At 44.3% G+C, this 19,347-nt stretch overlaps 3 protein-coding genes across 4 annotated transcripts; 2 read left to right on the top strand and 1 right to left on the bottom strand.

The window, feature by feature from the left end:
* Positions 1-3,646: 3,646 nt before the first annotated feature.
* On the top strand, positions 3,647-4,799 carry LOC119303149 (universal stress protein YxiE-like). Of its 2 annotated transcripts, none has more exons than XM_037580242.1 (3): positions 3,647-4,004; positions 4,092-4,320; positions 4,430-4,799. In XM_037580242.1, exons 1-3 carry the CDS (start codon positions 3,701-3,703, stop codon positions 4,521-4,523), a joined length of 627 nt encoding a protein of 208 aa, XP_037436139.1. In that variant the 5' UTR covers positions 3,647-3,700; the 3' UTR covers positions 4,524-4,799. The 2 variants fall into 2 exon arrangements, with proteins under 2 accessions (XP_037436139.1, XP_037436140.1); XM_037580243.1 differs by having other exon boundaries at positions 3,649-4,004; positions 4,095-4,320.
* Positions 4,759-6,670, bottom strand: LOC119303148 (EEF1A lysine methyltransferase 1-like). The gene is made up of 3 exons (XM_037580241.1): positions 6,138-6,670; positions 5,954-6,035; positions 4,759-5,212 (listed from the first exon to the last, which is right to left on the bottom strand). The coding sequence occupies exons 1-3, from the start codon at positions 6,636-6,638 to the stop codon at positions 5,049-5,051; spliced, it is 747 nt and encodes a 248-aa protein (XP_037436138.1). The 5' UTR covers positions 6,639-6,670; the 3' UTR covers positions 4,759-5,048.
* A 224-nt stretch (positions 6,671-6,894) lies between these two features.
* LOC119303147 (serine/threonine-protein kinase TOUSLED-like) lies at positions 6,895-17,666 on the top strand. The gene is made up of 16 exons (XM_037580240.1): positions 6,895-7,507; positions 7,884-7,973; positions 8,095-8,301; positions 9,029-9,079; positions 9,647-9,754; positions 9,837-9,881; positions 10,115-10,227; positions 10,539-10,605; positions 11,122-11,191; positions 11,511-11,608; positions 11,685-11,864; positions 13,458-13,668; positions 14,447-14,711; positions 15,117-15,171; positions 16,392-16,553; positions 17,132-17,666. Exons 1-16 carry the CDS (start codon positions 7,292-7,294, stop codon positions 17,225-17,227), a joined length of 2,034 nt encoding a protein of 677 aa, XP_037436137.1. The 5' UTR covers positions 6,895-7,291; the 3' UTR covers positions 17,228-17,666.
* The last annotated feature ends 1,681 nt before the right edge of the window (positions 17,667-19,347 follow it).

The following is a 19,347-nucleotide window of genomic DNA, read 5'->3' as shown; positions in this document are numbered from 1 at the left end:
CACGCCGTTGTGACGACAAGAATAATGATTTTCATCCTGATTACCGAGACCAACTAATGAAGGATACAACAACAAGTTGGCAACGCCTTTAACAAGGTAACACACAAGTTTGTCGTTGCTGAACCTGAACAATGAAGGCCAAAACAAGAGTTTTCATTCTGGACAAGAAGTTGTACTCTTCCCACCTTAAGCTACGACCGTCAAGCGGCCGCCCATGATGGGAGCGCGGAATTGACCACTGCCACTCCACACCGTCGTGAATTGACCAACATTGGATGTTGCAGCTGACATCCATAAAGCTCAACTTGTTGTAAATGTTTTCGACAAATTCAAGGAGTTGACTGCGATGAAATAATCAAATTGTAACGATGTTTAAGTCAATTCGGGTTATTCTACCAATTGTTCGATATTTCAACGTTGAGATATGACGGATGGACATCAAAACAAACTTTTCTTAACATAATAATATTAGTCACATACGTGTATATGATACGTCATGAGGGTTTTATCGATCCAAAAGATGCTGGAATAATGTGCAAAACTTCATAGATCCATTTTGTGGACTGAAGCAACCACAAAGGAATTGGAATCTTGGTCTCGATGAGATGGTCAGAGAGTTTGATTTCATCAAGAATGGCGAAGATGCTTGTGTTTACAAGAAAATGAGTGGGACTCCACAACATTTCTAATAGTTTACGGGGGAACCATATTTTTCATTGTAAATGATGTAAATTTCTTGACATGAATTAGGACTTCAATGAAAATAGTTTTTCAATAGAAGACCTGGGCTAGAAAACATATCTACTAGGCATAAATATCAATAGAAATAGATCGTAGCGTCTAATAGGGCTTAGCCAACATGCATATTGACAAAATACTAAAATGGTTTAGTATGAAAAACACAAAGAAGATGTTCTCACTAAGGTCACGCGAAAAATATTTCTGGAAAACTCAGCACCCTAAGACGGTTGATGAGTAAGAATACATGAGTGAGATTCCATACGCATCTGTGTTTGGATTTATCATGTACTCCATGGTATGTACCCAACCAGATATGCCATATTCTCCAAAGGATTGCGAACAACATACCAGAGTGATTAAGGTGTTGATCATGGGACCACTGAAATATCCTTAAATATCTAAATAGTACTAAGGAGATGTTTCTCGTATATGGAGGTGATGAAAAGTTAGTTGCAAAGGGTTACAACAATGCAAACTCTTTGTAAGTGGTCACATCGATGCAATCTTTATCATTGATCCAGTCAATTTCCAATTTCAGTCAGGATTTTGTGAATACAATGAATGTGGCACAGTAAGCTGGAATTGCTCCAAGCAGAACACTGTGGCGGATTCTATAACAAAGGCAAAGTATTGTAGGGTATTTGGATCAAAGAGTTCTGTTTGAACTTGGTATGGTTCCAAGTACGTTGGAGCCAATGAAACACTATTGAGGATAGTGCCGCCATAACCCATGCTAAGGAACCAAGGTCCTACCAGCTATTCAAACATATACGAAGCGAATTCCACACAATTTATGATTTTTGTGGAACATGGAGACATATAAAAATATGCAATATACACACGGACATGAATGTGTCAGATGTTGAGAAACGTAGCAGAAAACATTTTTTTTGTCTACGGATCATACTCCCGTATCACTATGAAGATGCATGCAAGGTTAGATCGGATCATTACCAACTTCAAGCTGCAACGGAAGAAGAAGAAGAGTTGGCGTATATCATTGATGAAATCCCTCGAACCGTTCACAAAACATTTCCCACCTATCCGGCAATATCCGGTAACTCCGAAACGCTTCTGGTTTCTCTCGAAACTATTTATTTTATTCCAAAGCTTTCCCGACAATATTTCTCATATTTCTAACTCCCGAAACTTTTCCAGAAATATTTCTCATATTCCTAACTCATATAGAACTCAAGAGATCGTAATCCCTTAAGCGTGTGACCCTGTAGGTTCAACGAAATATAAACATGAGCAAAACTTCCATTCGTTCAATGATCAACAACGGAACCATGGCATCCATATTGACCCCTATACTCACACGAATGATATTCGAGTGACTATTCCTTTTACTTCGTGATACTTTACAAAACCCGAGGTAAGGTATATCAATATTCCTATGAGTCATACAAATGCTCACTATACTGGTCTCTTCATCACCAGTTTTGTTCTTCTTTCTCGTTCTCGTGTTCCGACATCCCTGTGAGCAATTCACCTATTCTGGCCAGACAAGCAGTCGCGAGACTAAAAAACTGTCCCTAACCGCCATCCGTGTCCATGTCGTTGGCTGAAGGCAATTCAAGCAGTGGTGGCTCCCCAGAGTACGACGACAACAAGAAAGGAACCCTAAAAGTTTTGTATTCGTGGCATGGACGAGAGGCACTTGAGCGTGTGCCTTGTGGATTTCTTTTCAGGCCTCTGTTCGGATGTGAATGGTGGGACGGTGTCATATACAACGTAATATGTGCGAACACCATGGTTAATGGACTATACCCCATCGCTTTAAGTGAGCTTATGCGAGAAACACCTCCACAACATTTTTCTCATTATGAAGAAAAGGGCCATGGAAATAAGTTAAGACCCAAGTCCAAAATGAGTTCTATTGGGCTGCTGACTTTTTTTCATAATAAGTTGCTAGAAGCCTCAAAAGAGCTGGCCCTTTAGTTTTTCATGGTAGAATCCTCGTGGCTAGTAGCAACCTCTCGGTGAACACGAATGGATTTAGTAGCACAATGTTTTTTTGACAGAAAGACTGTAAGGGAACCCCTACAGTATAATTGGTGCAACAAACCCAAATTACAAGTATCACGCCTTTAACCTGGGTGGGTGGGAAGGCATCTGCCCCTTCCCACCGCTAGGCTATGCCTTAGTCTGCTTAGTAGCACAATATATGTGTGCAATAGATAAAAAAAACTAAATGTTAACAGTTTCTATTTGACATTGATAAACAAAGCATTTGCTAAAAAAACTGATAAACAAAGCAAACGACACCGAACATTGTTGACATGGCACTGATAAACAGAGCATTCGTGATCTCCATTAATTTTGACGCCATCCTCGATATTGTCAAATAATAGTTTGATGTTGCTATGAAGAGAAATAGTCGTACAACATTTGTCTGTGTCAAGGTATCCAAGTTGCGGGTTTCTGGGTTTTTACCTGAAAAAAAAGACCCTCTTAGTCGGCATTCGTTCGCTGCGGAGGGTGACAACCGAGAACGTTTTTCATGGCAGTTTCAGCTGGAGGGATGACAGTTTCTTCAGACTAGCATCGCAATGTGTGGCAGAGGGGGCAAGTTTTTGAAAAACTGCCATGAGAGCAAACGGTTGCGAATGCGTTCGCTGGCAATTTCTTCCCAGTGAACGTTGGTCAGTTAGTATAGTAGCATTTAAAAGAAAAATCTTTACGTTTCCGGCGGCCTGAAAAGGCTTCTGGGCACTTGTGCGAATCCGGGGGCAGACCGCGAGCAGGGGACGCGCCAAGCTCAACGGCCCAATGAAGCCAAGACACACCGCCCGACCGCCCGACCGGACGCGGGCGGGAGCTGACGAACCCACGGCGGGAGCCACGGGCTGAAAGCCACCGCGCCTCGCCCCATCTCTATCTATCCATCTCGTGCCGTCCACATCCAAAAGCTATAGCGGCGCCGGCCACGCATATATACACGGTGGGTGATGCACCGATGTGGTCGATCCAGGCAGCGATCGCTAGGCACCAAGCCGGTCTCACCGCGAGCGAGCTCGTCGTCATGGAGGAGAGCACTGGTCAGGCCGCGGCGGCGGCCAGCGACGTGGCGCCTGGGGCCGGAGGCGCGGAGGCCGCGGGCGGGATGAAGGTGGTGGTGGCGGTGGACGCGAGCGAGGAGAGCCTGCACGCGCTGTCGTGGGCGCTCGACAACGTCGTCCGCCTCCACCCCGGCGCGTCCGTCGCCGTCGTCCACGCCCAGCACAGCGTCGACCACTTCGTCTACCCCGTCGCCGCCCACGGTAAGCGATTAATCTCGCCGCGCGCTGACTGATCGACCCGTGCCCGCGCGCGGCTCTGAAGGCTGACACACCTGGTGCGTGCCGAAGCAGGCCTGGCCTACGCCCCGCCGACGGCGTTGGACTCCATGCGGAGGGCGCAGGAGGAGAACTCCCGGAGGGCGGTGGCCCGCGCGCTGGACGTGTGCAGGCAGAAGCAGGCGAGCGCCACGGCGGCGGTGGTGGAGGGCGACCCCAAGGAGGCCATCTGCGAGGCCGTGGAGGAGATGCGCGCCGACCTGCTCGTCCTCGGCAGCCGCGGCCTCGGCATGGTCAAGAGGTACGTACGCGCCCACCGCCATGGCCTTCCACATCGAGCTACCACTAGTGACCGGTTCTCTCACGTGAGCGTCTGTGCTAAAATCAATCGTGTTTGTGACTCTGTGCAGGGCGTTGCTGGGCAGCGTGAGCGACTACCTCGCCCATCACGCGTGCTGCCCCGTCCTCATCGTCAAGCCGCCCAACAAGGCGCACCACAAGTGAAGTGAAAGAAGCTCTACACAGGCTACGTCGTTTTTGGGTCGTTTGTCAACTAGTACTAGTAGCACTGGCAGCTTCAGTGCCCCGTAAAGGCACCTGCCTTTGGGTCCCTGACATGTCGGCCCACATGTCATAGGCACAAAGGCAAGTGCTTCCAATAAAGATATAGTGATGCAGCTCCCGTGTAGCCGTGTAGTATGTTCGGTAGGCAAGCATCCCCGTTATATCATGTGTAACATGTTCAGAAGTTCAATCTCAATCATGAAGTTCTCCCAGGAATGTGGTAACGTTGTGACGAACCCTAGTGCCCCTTCAAGGCCATGGGGGATCAAACACAGGTAGGTTACATTTGCGAAGAATCTGGTTCGCCTAATACATGAGAGTAACTGACACAGATGTATCAAACAAAAAACATTACGTGCTAAATTCGTGTTTACCAGACTGAAAGATGCATCATACGAGAGCATCCATAGGATGAACAATCGCTGTCACATTTCCACAAGCACCATGGGCAACCTCATCAGAAGGCTAAATGGGGGCGCCATCGCTCTGATCCCAGCCACCAAGTCTGTCTACCGGGTCATAATTCGTGAACAGCCGGAACACATTCCCCAGTTTGTTCGAGTGCTGAGGCTTGAAACCGCAGGGGCGCACGTTTAAGAGCTCCAGCGCGCGGTCCTTCTGAACTTCGCCTGGCAGAAGAAGTTTAAATCATATGCATTAGAGAACAAACAAATTATTCTATTTTTGCGGGTGACAAACAAATTATTCGGAAAGACAGATTTCAGTACATATTGATATCTCACAAAAAAAACACTAGTTATGTTCTCAGCAAAGTTACAATCACGCTTACGAGGCACCACGGGTTCTTAAATTGTAAACTAGTGAGCATTGCACATTCTGATGCTAATCACACATAAGTATTACAATTGCATACAATTTTTAAGAGAGACCATTCACATACAAGAAGAGGCACATCATGTATGGTTTCGGAAGATGCAAATAAACTGCTGAAGTTGTGCTAAATGCCACAGTACTTGCAAGTTGCAACTACACTCGATCTACCGAGATGTAATACCGACTGTTCAAGCTTTTTTCCCCACGAATACACGAAAGCTTTGCGTGTCATTGCATTAACAAAGAGGAGTTTCACATAGGTTCTGTTACAAAGCAAAGTGGATTTGGTTTGTCGCCAACCACACACCCAACCTACGAACACCTAAGGCACTAGCATGGATTGTTGATAGTAATAGGGGATACCCTAAATCATACTGTTTTCCCTTGATTGCAAAACAAAATCCAACCAGCAAGCACACACAGTCGGCACCCCTTTTACAATGCCATGAATTATCAAACAAGAAGGGATGCATCGGGTTCTAGTTAGATCCAAGACAACGCTGATCCAAGGGTTCGGTTTACTTGAATTGAGTTACCTGTGAGTAACAGCAGGAATGAGCCTTGAGGCCGTGCGAGGAAGGAGACCGTCTTGGCAACCTTCTCCAAGCACTCCTGACTCTGCACCAGCAACGAATCACCACAATTCATCTCCACAATTTAGTCAAATCTGTAACATTCTACTCCAGAGCTAAGCAAATCAAAGGAGCTTGGAGACCATACCAGGTAAGGAGGGTCTGCGACGACGATCTGGAAGGCGTGCTTCATGGCGGGCGGCAGCGCCTCCGGCTGGTTGTAGTCGTAGAAGGCGAAGTCGTCGCCGTACTGCCCGAACCGCTCGTCGTACTCGAGCAGCCGCGCGGGCACATCCGGGCTGCTCTTCCTGAGGTAGGCGTAGAGCGTGGGGCACGCGACGCAGGCCACGGCGGCGCCGCCGGCAGGCAGGCCGGAGGCGAGGCGGGCGACCTCCTCGGCAAGCCCCCGCGCCGTGCCCTCGTCGTACCAGAACTGGCTCAGCCGCCAGTCCTCCGCCACCAGCTCCACCCCTTCTCCTCCCCCCCTTTCCCCTTCGTCCCGCTCCTGCCGTCGCTGCTCCTCCAGGAACTCCCGCAGCGCCCCCGCCGCCGCCGCGCTCAGCTGCGGCCGCTCCTCGTCGTCTTCCTCCTCCTCCTCCTCCCCGGCCTCCCGCCTCTCTCTCCCCTCCTCCTCCGCGCCGCTCGCCATTGTTCTCTCCGCTCTCTCGCCGAGCTGGGCAGGAGGCGGCGCACCAGGGAAAACTCACGGTCTCACCGCGCAAACAGTCGTCTCTCACACGAAGAGCCCAAGGGCCGGTTTCTGGGCCTCAGTGGAGGCGGGCCGAGGCTTCTGGGCCTCGGCGGACACGGGCCGAGACGTCGGGGCCCAGTGGAGCGGGAGCAGGGAAAATAAAAGCAGAGAGTGGCAATGGAATCGCAGGGGGGGACTGTGAGGGAAGCGAGGGGGAGGTGGTGCGCCTGCCTGCGCCTCCGTTTCCGGTCGGGCGAGCTGCGAAACCCCAATCGCCTCCGCATCTCCCGTCCTCCCCCCGGCGGCGCCGTCCTCAGCGCGCGCCGCGGCGGCCAGCGAGCCGCCGGGTCGAGGGAGAAGGGCGGCGGTTGCTGCCGCTCTGCGTCGTCCGCTCGCTTCCCGAGGTAGGATTCGCGCGCGCCGGCTCCCGTCCCGCGCGCGGCCACGGCAGATCGACCCGCGAGCTCGCCTTGGCCGCCCCCGCTCCGTGCGCGAGCCGCGGTGAGGAGGCCGCTGACCGGCGCGTGCGTGCGGCGGCGGTTGCTTCTCGTGGAAGCTTCGGGGGGCGCGGCTCGGCCCGATCCGGTTTGGTCTGGGAGCAGGCGGCGGCAATGTCGGCCGCGGGGGAGGACATAGTGCAGCACCTCTCGTCGAATTCCAACCCGTCCTCGTCCAAGCTCGCCAAGCTCGAGGCGCGCATGGCCGGCAAGGCCGTCTCGGTGCCGCCCCCGTCGCCGCCGCACCACCCGGTGGTCGCCCCCGCCTCGGCCCCCACCTTCATGGACCAGGAGGAGCTGCCCGAGTCCTCCTCCTCTTCGGATGATGATGTCAGCCCTAAACCTCGTACTCCCTCTGTTCTTTCTCCCCCCCTATTTACTGCTCAAGTATTACACAATGTTTACCTACCTTCGATTACCTTGTTAGAGCTATTTGTAATGTCTCTTTCGGTATATTACCTATGTTACCTATGTTGCTACAATCATGCTGGTTACCTAATACCTTTGTTACCTATGTTGATACAATCATGCCCTAAACATTTCTTGCCTGTATATTACCTATGTTGCTACAGTCATGCTGGTTAGAACTATCTGTAATGTCTCTTTCGGTAAACCTGTATTCTAGCTAATTACAGGTTACTACTATTCCCATTCTTAATTTCATTTCATCTAACCTAGACTAATGTTTGCTGTATTTGCTGACCAGAATGGCGAGGAGTTCTTGATACAGAAGAACACACTGAAGCGTCCGAGATCCCCGGATGATGACCATGGCCTAGCTCTTGGAAATTTTGAGGTGTGATCTTCTGACATTAATTGACTAGAATTAAACACAAGACAATTCTATTTTCCACTTGCTTTCCATTCCCTGTAGCATAATTCTGTCTGGTGCATTCTTTCATGCTTGTGAATTCCAGGGATCAGCTAATGCGGCAGCAAAAGTATTAGATGTCATGGACACACGACTCCCTTCGGAAAACCCAAGCAGAAAAAGGCAGGGCCGTGGAAGGGGACGTGGTGGAACAGGACGAGGGCGTGGCTCAAAGACGGTTGATCAAACGCGCCATACTTCGGCTTCTTCAGTAACTGTCTCAAATGGTCAACATGACAAATTAACCAACATGGTATGCTGTGCAATTTTATTCTCAAGATCTTGATCTATCTTCTAGCTTTTAACCTATCAATGGGCAGTGGTGGGTAATGTACTATCTTGCACTTGAATGATCACATCATTTCCTGCGCTCTTCTTGAAGAACTTTTTTAAGGCCATTGATCGGTGCAAGAAATAATTAATAGTGTACAAATTGCTACAGCTTAGTTTGGTATTGATCAAATTATTAGATGTATCAATGATAAAGAGCAACTAGCTTCTTCGATACAGATAAATTCTATCAATTGGAGAATGTCGAAATAGAGCCATTAGATTTTTGCTCAGTTGGGGTGCCGATTGCTGAAATAAGGGCACATCGCACAATAAGCACTTCAAGGAATTGAGTTTTACTAACTGACACAACTTATATTGACAAATAAGGTTCACGTTCAATAACATATTAAAATTCCACAGGGCATCACTTTTTTGTTTGACTATGAATTAGGGCATCACTTCATCACAGGGATCTGGTAATCTTGTAGACTGGAACAAAATTGATTAAATGGCTGCAATCCTTGGCTGTATGATAATCTCCTAAAGGATTGTACATTCCATGATCAAGTGATACAAGGCTTGGTCGATATCAATGCATTTGAGGGCTTCATTTGTTGTAATCTCATACACATGTATATACAATACCAGTACGCTATTTCCTTATCTGCTAAATCATCAGCTTACATTGCCATTTACTCCATATACAGGATTCCCGAACAAGTGTTCTACCTGGGAATGATGACAGGACTGCTTTACACGTAAGACTTATTTATTTGCACCATTTTTAATGAGATGTGCACCATCTTGGTCTGCTAATGCTAATGCATCCTTTTATTTTCCTTACATACCATTTCCTGCCTGCTTCCAAATGTGTTTGTGGGCTTAGCTTGTACATACACTTGAAAATACTTCTGAGGGTGTTTGTACATGCACCCACGACCTTTTCTTCAAGAAAAAGTGTCTCTGTTAGTTCAATACTTCCGTTTGAGTCTAGAATCTAGGCATCATAACTAAATAAGCAATATTTCTGATGGCTTTGATATATGCATCCAGGCCCTTTCCTTCAAGGAAAAGTGTTTATGTTTGGTTCAGTACTTCTGTTCGAGTCTAGCACCTAGGCAACTTAACTACATAAAGTAATATGATGTGGTTAAGATATCGTTGTGGAAGCGTGAACAGCTTTGGTGAATGCTGTACTGGACAAGCCATATCTCATAGGGTATCAGTCAATCTGAGATATGAAGTATAGTGTACCATACAAACATGTTCTTGGATACTTTCTTTCCTTTTCAAATTTACAATCTTAAGCACTCCCAATTGAATAGGAAGAATTATCACTGTTACGTGGTAAAGTTGCATTTTTGGAGGAGGAGCTTAACAAATCGCGTCAAGAAGTAACGGAGTATCACCAACTTAGTGATAGGTTAGCTAAGGTAAGGGTATACTCACTGCAAGCTTTCTTTGATCCTGACTTCCCTAGGTCACTGACTTGTTGCCTTTGCATCATTCTTCCAGGAATTGAAGGATTTCAAGGATCAAGATCAACAAAAGAAATCAAAGGTGTCACTTAGAAACCATTATTTATTACCAACCATATGTTTTAGCTACCCTTCATTGTTATTTATACATTGGACCATTTTTGTTCTGAAGGTTTGGAACTTACTACTTAAGCCTATCATTATTGATAAATGAAGGAAACAACTCGCTTCTTGTATCTGCCGAGATCCTGAAATAATAGCCGTTATTATAATTATGTAGCATATATGCTTACGTGTCTGTTCTCATGGATACAGCAAATGAAGGTCCTATCTGATCTGCTCATAGCAGTATCAAAAGCAGAAAGGCAAGAAGCACGGATGAAGTTAAAGCAGGAATCTTTCAGACTCGGGAACATTGGTGTTATGAGGTAATCTCTCAATGATCCGAGTTTCAAACACTTAATGGGGAATAGAGGAAGGATATGTCTAGATTTCCTATTACCTGAAGAATAATACTTTGTATATGGGTCGTTGTTATACTGGCATGTATGCTGTGATATTGTCTTCCAGAAATAGGCCTAGTGGCATGACCTGTCAGTTACTTCATATATCCAGTATGCCTTCTAGTATTGGCAACTTCTCTGCAGTTTGGATGTTTTTTTTCTCTTCTATTTCCTGTTTTGGGTATGGACCATTTATTGCAACCTTTTCTTTGACTGTTCTCTGTCACATAACTCAGAGCTGGGACTGTCATATCTGAAACATGGGAGGATGGTCAGGCAATAAAGGACCTTAATGCGCATCTTGTGAGTTTCTGCTGCTCCATAGATCTGTTTATTTCAATAGACTATTAGGCATAGTATATTCCATTGTAAAAGCCGATCATAATGTTAAAACTTACTGTGGAACTGTGATCTGGGTGACCTGTCAAGTTGTTGATACCCAACCATTAACAGCTTTACTTCAGAAGGCATACCTGATGCTCTTATTAGACAACTTCTATTTCATTTGTCTTGTTTGCGATTTTGATGACATATTTGCAGGTCACCCAGATCTTGGTTTTTTACCTGATGCTCTTAAGTCATTACCATCCTAGCATCTTATAGGACATCTTGATCTTGTTTAGTTGAGCATCATGTTCAAAAGGGAAACTTTGTTGTTCCTACATTTCATAAGCTTTGTCTATTAAGGCACATTGTGTAACTTGCAGCTCTGGTCTTTTACATGTTTTGCCTCTCATCTATATAATTCCAATTCTTGACATTCACATTAACATACTGTCACTTTGTCGAATTGCTCATGTATGTTGGACCTTTATGTAGAAATCATTGCTGGAAACTAAAGAGGCTGTTGAAAGACATCGTAAATCTCTAAAGAAACGACAATCATCTGGTAAGAGCTACTCTTTAAAAAAAAATTGTGCTATCTCAAATTCTTTATAAGTTGCTGATTGAACTATCTTGTACACTGAATAAGATTTGATGTATGGGGTATATAACTTAAGTTCATTACTCCCTCCGTCCCAAAATAAGTGTCAACTTTGTACTAACTTTAGTATAAAGTTGTACTAGAGTTGAGACGCTTATTTTGGGACAGAGGGAATATTTTATATGAGGGAAAGCTCTTTCACATAAGCAAGACATAAACAAACACACATGATACTAATGTTGCCACTCTTCTACACTCACTGCTTGATGTTCTACTATTGTAGATAAGGGTGATGGAAGTGATGCTGAAACTAGCATGTCCGAGGAAGATTTCCTCTTACAGGACGAGATATGTAAATCTCGGTTAACAAGTATCAAGCGGGTAAGTGGTTTCCTTTACTTGGTTATTAAATACACCCTCTTCCCGTCTTAACCTACTTTCCACAATTGAATTGCAGGAGGAAGAACAGTATCTGCGAGAAAGAGATCGATATGAATTAGAAAAGGGTAGGCTTATACGTGAAATGAAGCGTCTCAGAGATGAGGATGGATCCCGCTTTAATAACTTCCAAATTCTTCACCATCGATATGCTCTGTTAAATCTTCTTGGAAAGGGAGGGTTTAGTGAGGTGTACAAGGTATATTCTTTCTTCAGTTATATATTTTAAAAAACCATTGTTTATCAATAATGCATCTTGAAATACAAATGCATTTTGCGTTAATAAGGTAAAAGAAGCGCTCAACTTTACCATCATTAGTTTAGATTTGTCTATATATATGCTCTTATCAAGAGCTTCATTTTGGGTGGGCAGGGAGGCTGGGATCCTGGCCTATCCAAAATGGGCTTAAAAGGATAAGAAATAAGTATGAAAACCTAGTATTTAAATAGTACTCCCTCTGTTCACACATATAAGATGTTTTGGATATTTTAATATAAACTACATACAACCTGAAATGAATGAACAAACACACTAAAATGCTTCTGTATACATCCGAATCAGAAAAAAGTTAGAACATCTTTTAATAGTGAACGGAAGGAGTAGGTGAGAGAATCTGTATGGAAACAATTGGAGCAACACATCTGGCATTTAAATGTCCTTTGGCTTATGTTACATGGGAAAATCAGTACACCAGGTGCAATGTGGCAGCAGCCAGTGCAAGTGGCTGAGAACTGGATTTAATTTCCAGCTGCTTATCAGGTCCTAGTCTGTAGTTGGTTAGGGAAGGAATAAATTAGGTAGGTTAATTCAATTAGGAAAGGGAAGAATTAGGTGAGTTAAGACGAGTCTGATTCTTTTTAGGAAGTTGTTAGTTGGCCCAGTCTGTGTATCAGGCAATGCTATAAAAGCATGCCAACAATGAGATCTTTCTCTAATCCCTACACTCTTTTCTCTCTCCTCCCTATCCATTGACCTCCTACTGAGCAATTTACTCTACTGAAATCCTACCACGATACCGTCCAAGCCTTGCAAAGGTGCTTTGTACCTTACCACAACTATAACCTTCGTTTTCTGATCCTTGCCTGTGGCAACTTAGGCCCTGTTCGGATCTAAGGGAGGAAAACCAAAGGATTGGGAGGAAATGAGGCAACAGGGTATCAAACACATGAATACATAGACCATGTAGGAACAACGGCGTAGGTGTACGGAATGCAGGAAAATGGAGTACAGGGGATCTAGATAAGTTGGTGCCACCTGATGATTTTTTCTATGGAAAAAAACCAACATGCTGGTTGAGAGTTTAGGTTAATGGGTCCCAGTATGCACAGATCCATCTCATTCTGAACTTGATGTTGGTCCCAACGTGTATGGTTGAGGTGCTCTGCCTCGGGCCAACGCAGAAAAAAAGAGCTGGGAGTGGATTCTTGGTTTTCTTCAAAAGTACAGGCCTAGAAAACTTTACAAAGGATTGGAAATCAGTGATTCGTGTGCTCCAAACTCCGCTACATTGAAAAAACCTGTAGGACACGATTCCTCTCAAGTTTCCTAAACTTTTCACAGGCTCTTATGTTCCTTTTCTGTTGAAAAATGTAAGGTGTTACAAAATAAATGCAGGGTATACCATCTTGTACCAGCTTCAATGTTGTATTAATTTTGTTGCCAGAATATTACCTAGTTTTTTTGGCCTTCCTTTTGTGACGTCATTTCAATGTGTTTTGATATAGCATTCACATCTGTTCTGTAGAAATTTGAGTTTGGTTAGTAGTAACATGCAACTGTTCCTCTGTGCAGGCTTTTGACTTGGTGGAATACAAGTACGTGGCCTGTAAACTTCATGGTTTGAATGCTCAGTGGAGTGAGGAGAAAAAGCAAAGCTACATACGGCATGCGATTCGTGAATATAATATCCATAAGACTCTGGTGCATACAAACATTGTCAGGCTATGGGACATATTCGAGATTGATCACAACACATTCTGCACTGTCCTAGAATATTGCAGCGGTATAATGATTTCTTAAATTTCTTCAACATTTTGACTGTGTAAATTTGGTTCTGTCATTTTTGTTTTGCTTGGAGTCTTACGTCACTCTGATGATGGCCAGTGCCTCATGTTTCCTTCAGTTTTGTAATACGGAAAATGCTACTCCCTCCAATCCATATTACTTGTCTTAGATACAAATCTAAGACAAGTAATATGGATCGGAGGGAGTAGTTAGGTTTTGTGCCAGTCATGCATGGTGTAACCCAGATACATCTATCTATGATGAACTCTTACTTCATTAAACTTATTCCAGTTTTTACTATTTAGTCATAGTCGCCTGTAGGTGTCCTGGAGTTGACAGTGATATAAATGTTTAAATTTGGGAACTAAAAGGGACATCTAAACCATGGTTTCTTACAGTTACAGTCCACATTGCCATTTATAATCTTGTAACATATGGATCACCCATACCATATTATGAGCTTAAGAGGTATGGAAAACAACTGCCATATTTGATCACTATGTATGAAGCATACATAATGCTATGGCCTATGATGATGCCATGGAATTTAAGCTAGATTATTAGCAATTCTAATGATCTATGGACTGATAGATCATGTCTCATATAGTAGATCAAAGTTTCTTCATTTCTGCTGTTCTCTTCTCGGTAGGCGCACTGTCCATTCTAGTTTTACATAAGTAGTTATTCATAATGATTTTACAACTGAAATCTAAAACTCTCATATTAGGAGGTTGTGGCATCTAATAATGTTATCTCCTTGCTCATCTTTTACCTAGGCAAGGATCTCGATGCAGTCCTTAAAGCAACGCCAATTCTTCCAGAAAAGGAAGCAAGGATCATAATTGTTCAAGTGTTCCAGGGCCTTGTTTATCTTAACAAAAAGGCTCAAAAGATCATCCACTATGACCTCAAACCAGGCAACGTTCTCTTCGACGAAGTTGGTGTTACAAAAGTCACAGACTTTGGCCTCAGCAAGATAGTGGAGGATGACGTTGGGTCTCAGGGAATGGAACTCACTTCGCAGGGAGCTGGAACCTATTGGTGAGCGACCGAGTGCATTCACTTTCAAAGTTGATTTTTACGAGTCCAGATCATGTTTCTATGGAATGTTTTAGTTGCCGCCATTGATTTTCTGTACATGTGCACAATTGTATAACCTTCAAAATAAATACTCCTTCCGATCCATATTACTTGTCCCTCAAACAGATGTATCTAGTACGTCTAGATACATCCGTTTGAGCGATAAGTAATATGGAGCGGAGGGAGTACTATTTGTTGCATGCAGTGCAACTGTTCTTGTGTTATCGCTATGTAAGCAGGTTGGATTATATATTTAATTCTTGTTCATTTTATTGTGTCTGCTGCACCAATGTTATTTCTTAATGACAGATATTTCTGTTTTAAAAATTCTTTCTTCCTTTCTGTTTTATTTTTTTCCTTCTCCAGGTATCTGCCACCAGAATGCTTTGATCTCAGCAGAACACCATTTATTTCATCTAAGGTACTGATATTTGCCAGCATGTTTTACCTTCTAATGTAAACAATAGTTGGTTCATCCTATTGTGTTAATCTGGTGGTAGTCTATAAAAGATATTCTCTGAGCTGGTAGAATTCGGTGGTCTTCTATATTTGCTTTAAATGTGCCCTCAGCCACCAGGGATATATTTGTTTTAAATATGCCCTCAGCTGCCAGGGATGCATGTTCACCTGCTAAATATTTTAGAACGTTCTTCCTGATGCAAGTGTTTGCATCTTGAGTTTTGGCACAAGAATGGGTGAAAAGTTTGGATCTGGAGTGAGCAAGAGTCCATTAGAGAGAGGGCGCTGCTGGCGTGGCCGATTTGCTCGCAGACAGAGGAGATGCAGAGTGGGGCTGCTGCTGGAGCTTGCCGAAGCTCACTGATTAGGGGGCTGCTGAATCTCCACGCGGCTGCTGGACCGGCGGTAGGGTTGGGGTTGGTTTTTGGGAAAGATAAGGCTGATAGGGGTGACATTGTAGGAACATACAAGGGGAGAGATTGAGCTGGCGGCACCGTACAAGGGAGCTGGGTGGGAGAGAGTGGCTGTGAGTGATGATTTAGAGCTGCTAGGGTTTCTGTTGGGTCATATAGGCCAGGCTGTTGGACCTAATGGGCTGGCTCAGGGATTCCTGTTGATCCAATTGTCACATAAGGTTGGAATTTGATGCCGGGGGTATAATTTTTTGCCGTATCAGTATCATCTATTCTTATTTTCCCTCAACTCCTATTTGTCGCCATGATGGGTGCCATGTCGACATAGGGCCCTGGGCTCGAACTCGACTCAGTGACATGGAATCGTCAGGGGATCCCCGGCCGATGTGATGAAGATGCTGGTCTGCTGGCGGAGGGGTGGGTGGGGGGGTGGGTGAAGCAGTGGATTGATGTGCCGATTGTCAGTGATAGAGTTAGCTGGGGGTTGCTGCTGAGGCTGGGGTTGAGGTGCCCATCCATGGGTGGTCCGTGGGAGGATGCAACAGTAGGTCTGCAGTGCGAAGTGAAGGGTGACACTGAGAGGGGGAAGTGGTCGGGCAGATATGCTTTTTTGGAGAAAACTGGGGACATGATCCCTAGTTAACCCTCTTTCTTCAAGTTTTGAACTTACTTATGAGCCTCCCAAAACTTCTGGTTTAAATACCCAGTTATGGTAACTGTAGCTTCATTCTGATTGGTGTGTAAACTTTTTGTTGTTGCATTTATGCAGGTGGATGTTTGGTCAGCTGGTGTAATGTTTTATCAGATGCTATATGGGAGGCGTCCTTTTGGCCATGACCAGACCCAAGAGAGAATACTTCGAGAAGATACAATTATCAATGCACGCAAGGTGGAATTCCCTTCAAAGCCAACTGTATCAAACGAGGCAAAGGTATGCTTCCTGTTTGTTCATATGGCATATTTTACCTTCTGAGCCATCACTTGTAGCAGTGGTTTCCCTTCTAGTGATTCCCTTGCTAGATTATGTACATGTGACATGAGATCAACTGTAGCAGTGGTTTCATGTCACATGTTCCCTTCAAAGCCAACTGTATCAAACGAGGCAAAGGTACGCTTCCTGTTTGTTCATATGGCATATTTTACCTTCTGAGCCATCACTTGTAGCAGTGGTTTCCCTTCTAGTGATTCCCTTGCTAGATTATGTACATGTGACATGAGACCATGAGTTTGGTTTCAAGTATGCGCGCAAGGTGGAATTCCCTTCCAGTGATTCCCTTGCTAGATTATGTACATGTGACGGGAGACCACGAGTTTGGTTTCAAGTTTGTTCTGTAGACTGCCATGAATTGCGTAAAAACTGACTGAGGGAATGTTGCTAGTTTGGAAATATTTTGATCTTGCAATACAAATAACCACACATCAAACTTCTTGTATTAATGCGAAGCATCATTGCTCCCATCTATTGTGACTTGTAAGTCAATTTGTGATTTTTACTTCCAACTTATGCAGGAACTGATACGCCGTTGCTTGACATACAATCAATCGGAGAGGCCAGACGTACTATCAATAGCTCAAGATCCTTATCTCTCTTATGCAAAGAGGTAGACACTACACGTCTACGCATGGCTACACTACAAGACAAAGGATTTTTTGGAGGTTGGGCAGCCACTCCCAAATGGTGTAACTGTACATATTGTAAATTTCGGGTTGGTCTCGTAAACTGCGATGATCCAATGTCTGCTCTTTTCAGTTTAGAGGAAGTAGGGCATCGGTTTTGAGGGGCATGCACTTCTCTTGATGCTCTTGTGCCGCCCCTCCTTGTGTAATGTGATGTTTGTTTTTGCTAGAGACCCTGCTGATGGTTCCTTTAAAGGCTGTATTTATTCCTACGGTCCACTAGAGGGACTGGGCTCTGCCAAACACGCATTCATCAGAGATAGGAACCGTCGATGTTCACAAAAACCTTTGTCATGCACTATGTCCGCCCGGATATGTACGTTCTATCTCAGTTGTCTAAATTGGGTGTGGTTAGTTCAAGCTTTGATCGACAACTACTTCCTCAGTTCGGGTTTACTGGGCCTCTTTTTATTTCGGGTCGAAGTCCACCCATTAATTTAACTAATGAAATATAAATTATGTGTAACAAGTGGAAACCCTTTTTTAATACAAATTCAACAGTATAATTTTCATAGCATATACCTTATACTTCATTAGTCATATAGATCAAAGTTTGACCAAAAATATGAGGAACTTGATGAACATGGATGGAGGAAGTAACTAAATAAGAGTGGCTTATTTGATATACAATAGTGTTATTATGTATGTATTTCATCTTAATATGGTTTCGATTTTGCAACTATTAACAAAATATTTTAGAAGAGATTTATGTGGTCAAATTGTTTTATAGTGGCCCTGATGTGTAATGTCAATTTAATCGTGGGGCATGATTATCGAAAAAAAATCCTAGGGCATGAGGAATATTGCGGCTGGAATGCGAATGCATGTAGAGGGTATTTTATATATGCGCAAAACCGAGTTTTCTTTAGTTCAAAATTAAATGTTTCAACTCTTAAAGTGTGATGTATTTTACGATATATCTTCACATTTACTCCCTCCGTCCCATAATTTAGTTTTGTGATGAGCTTAAACTGCATCCTATATAGACAAGTTTGAGTTATTTCTGTTTGAAATGTTACTAGAATATCACTTAATATACTGTATGTAGGTTGGTTTAAGAAATCAATTGATGTGTTTTGTTTTAGCTGTATTCATAGTGGAGTCTTCAGTGTGTGTGTCCATGTGTAATAACTAATTGCATGAAAACACTAGCATGAACCCTGCTAAACCTTGTCTTATAACTGAAGTTACCACCATGATGGCGATATCATTACCATACTGTTAGAGCATCTCTAGCGGCTCATATATATGATCCTCTGAAAAAACGTGTTTTGTAATACATGTTGTATGTTGCTATTGAGCTGAATGAATTTGGCGCTTTGTGCACCTTCAGTTGTTCAAATCACATGGCCCATTTGGTAAGCAACCTGAAAACAAATAGATAAATCAACGTTGACATCGTTGAAATCTAGACGATGTGTCCACACCGTCCAAACGCCAATTCCCTTTCCTGTCGCCACCATTTGGAGCAGGTGGAGCACTAAGATGACGCCACATTACTCTGTGCGCAGAGACGAGGAGGGGGAGCAAGGGGCATTGATCCGCGCTATCGGGGAGGGAAAGAGGAAGAGGCATGTGAGCTGGCAAGGTGGGAGCAAGGTCGTTGAGGTGAGGGGCGAGGAGGACCTAGGACGGAGGATTGTCGCCACAGTATATAGCCAGAGATACATGATGACTGCGTTCAGTATGCTTATATATGTGCCAGATCACAATTAACAAGAAGAAGGGATTCTCAAAGAAGAATCTCATAGATTCATTGATAATCTTGCCAATCCATTGTAGAAGCTTCATTTTCTCTAAATAAAGATACCACTGTGTATAAAGTTGATGGGTCATATGGGTGCAGTGAGGAGGATTGTGGGACATGAGGGAAATCGAGTGCGCCTGTTGAGTTTGACCGGTCGGCGCTGGAGGCGAAGAGGGCGGTGCCCAGCCATTGTTAGAGAATCTTCAAATGAACCATTGAAACCGTTCCTATATGTCCGAGCAAACAGGTCGAACAATGTAAGGATAAAATAACCTCTCCAACGGAGGCCACCCGAATTCCC

The sequence above is a fragment of the Triticum dicoccoides genome, chromosome 5A (assembly GCF_002162155.2).
Source record: "Triticum dicoccoides isolate Atlit2015 ecotype Zavitan chromosome 5A, WEW_v2.0, whole genome shotgun sequence".
NCBI lineage: Eukaryota > Viridiplantae > Streptophyta > Magnoliopsida > Poales > Poaceae > Triticum > Triticum dicoccoides.
The sequence above is the reverse complement of the archived record's forward strand: the minus strand, read 5'-3'. Positions and strand labels throughout refer to the sequence as shown.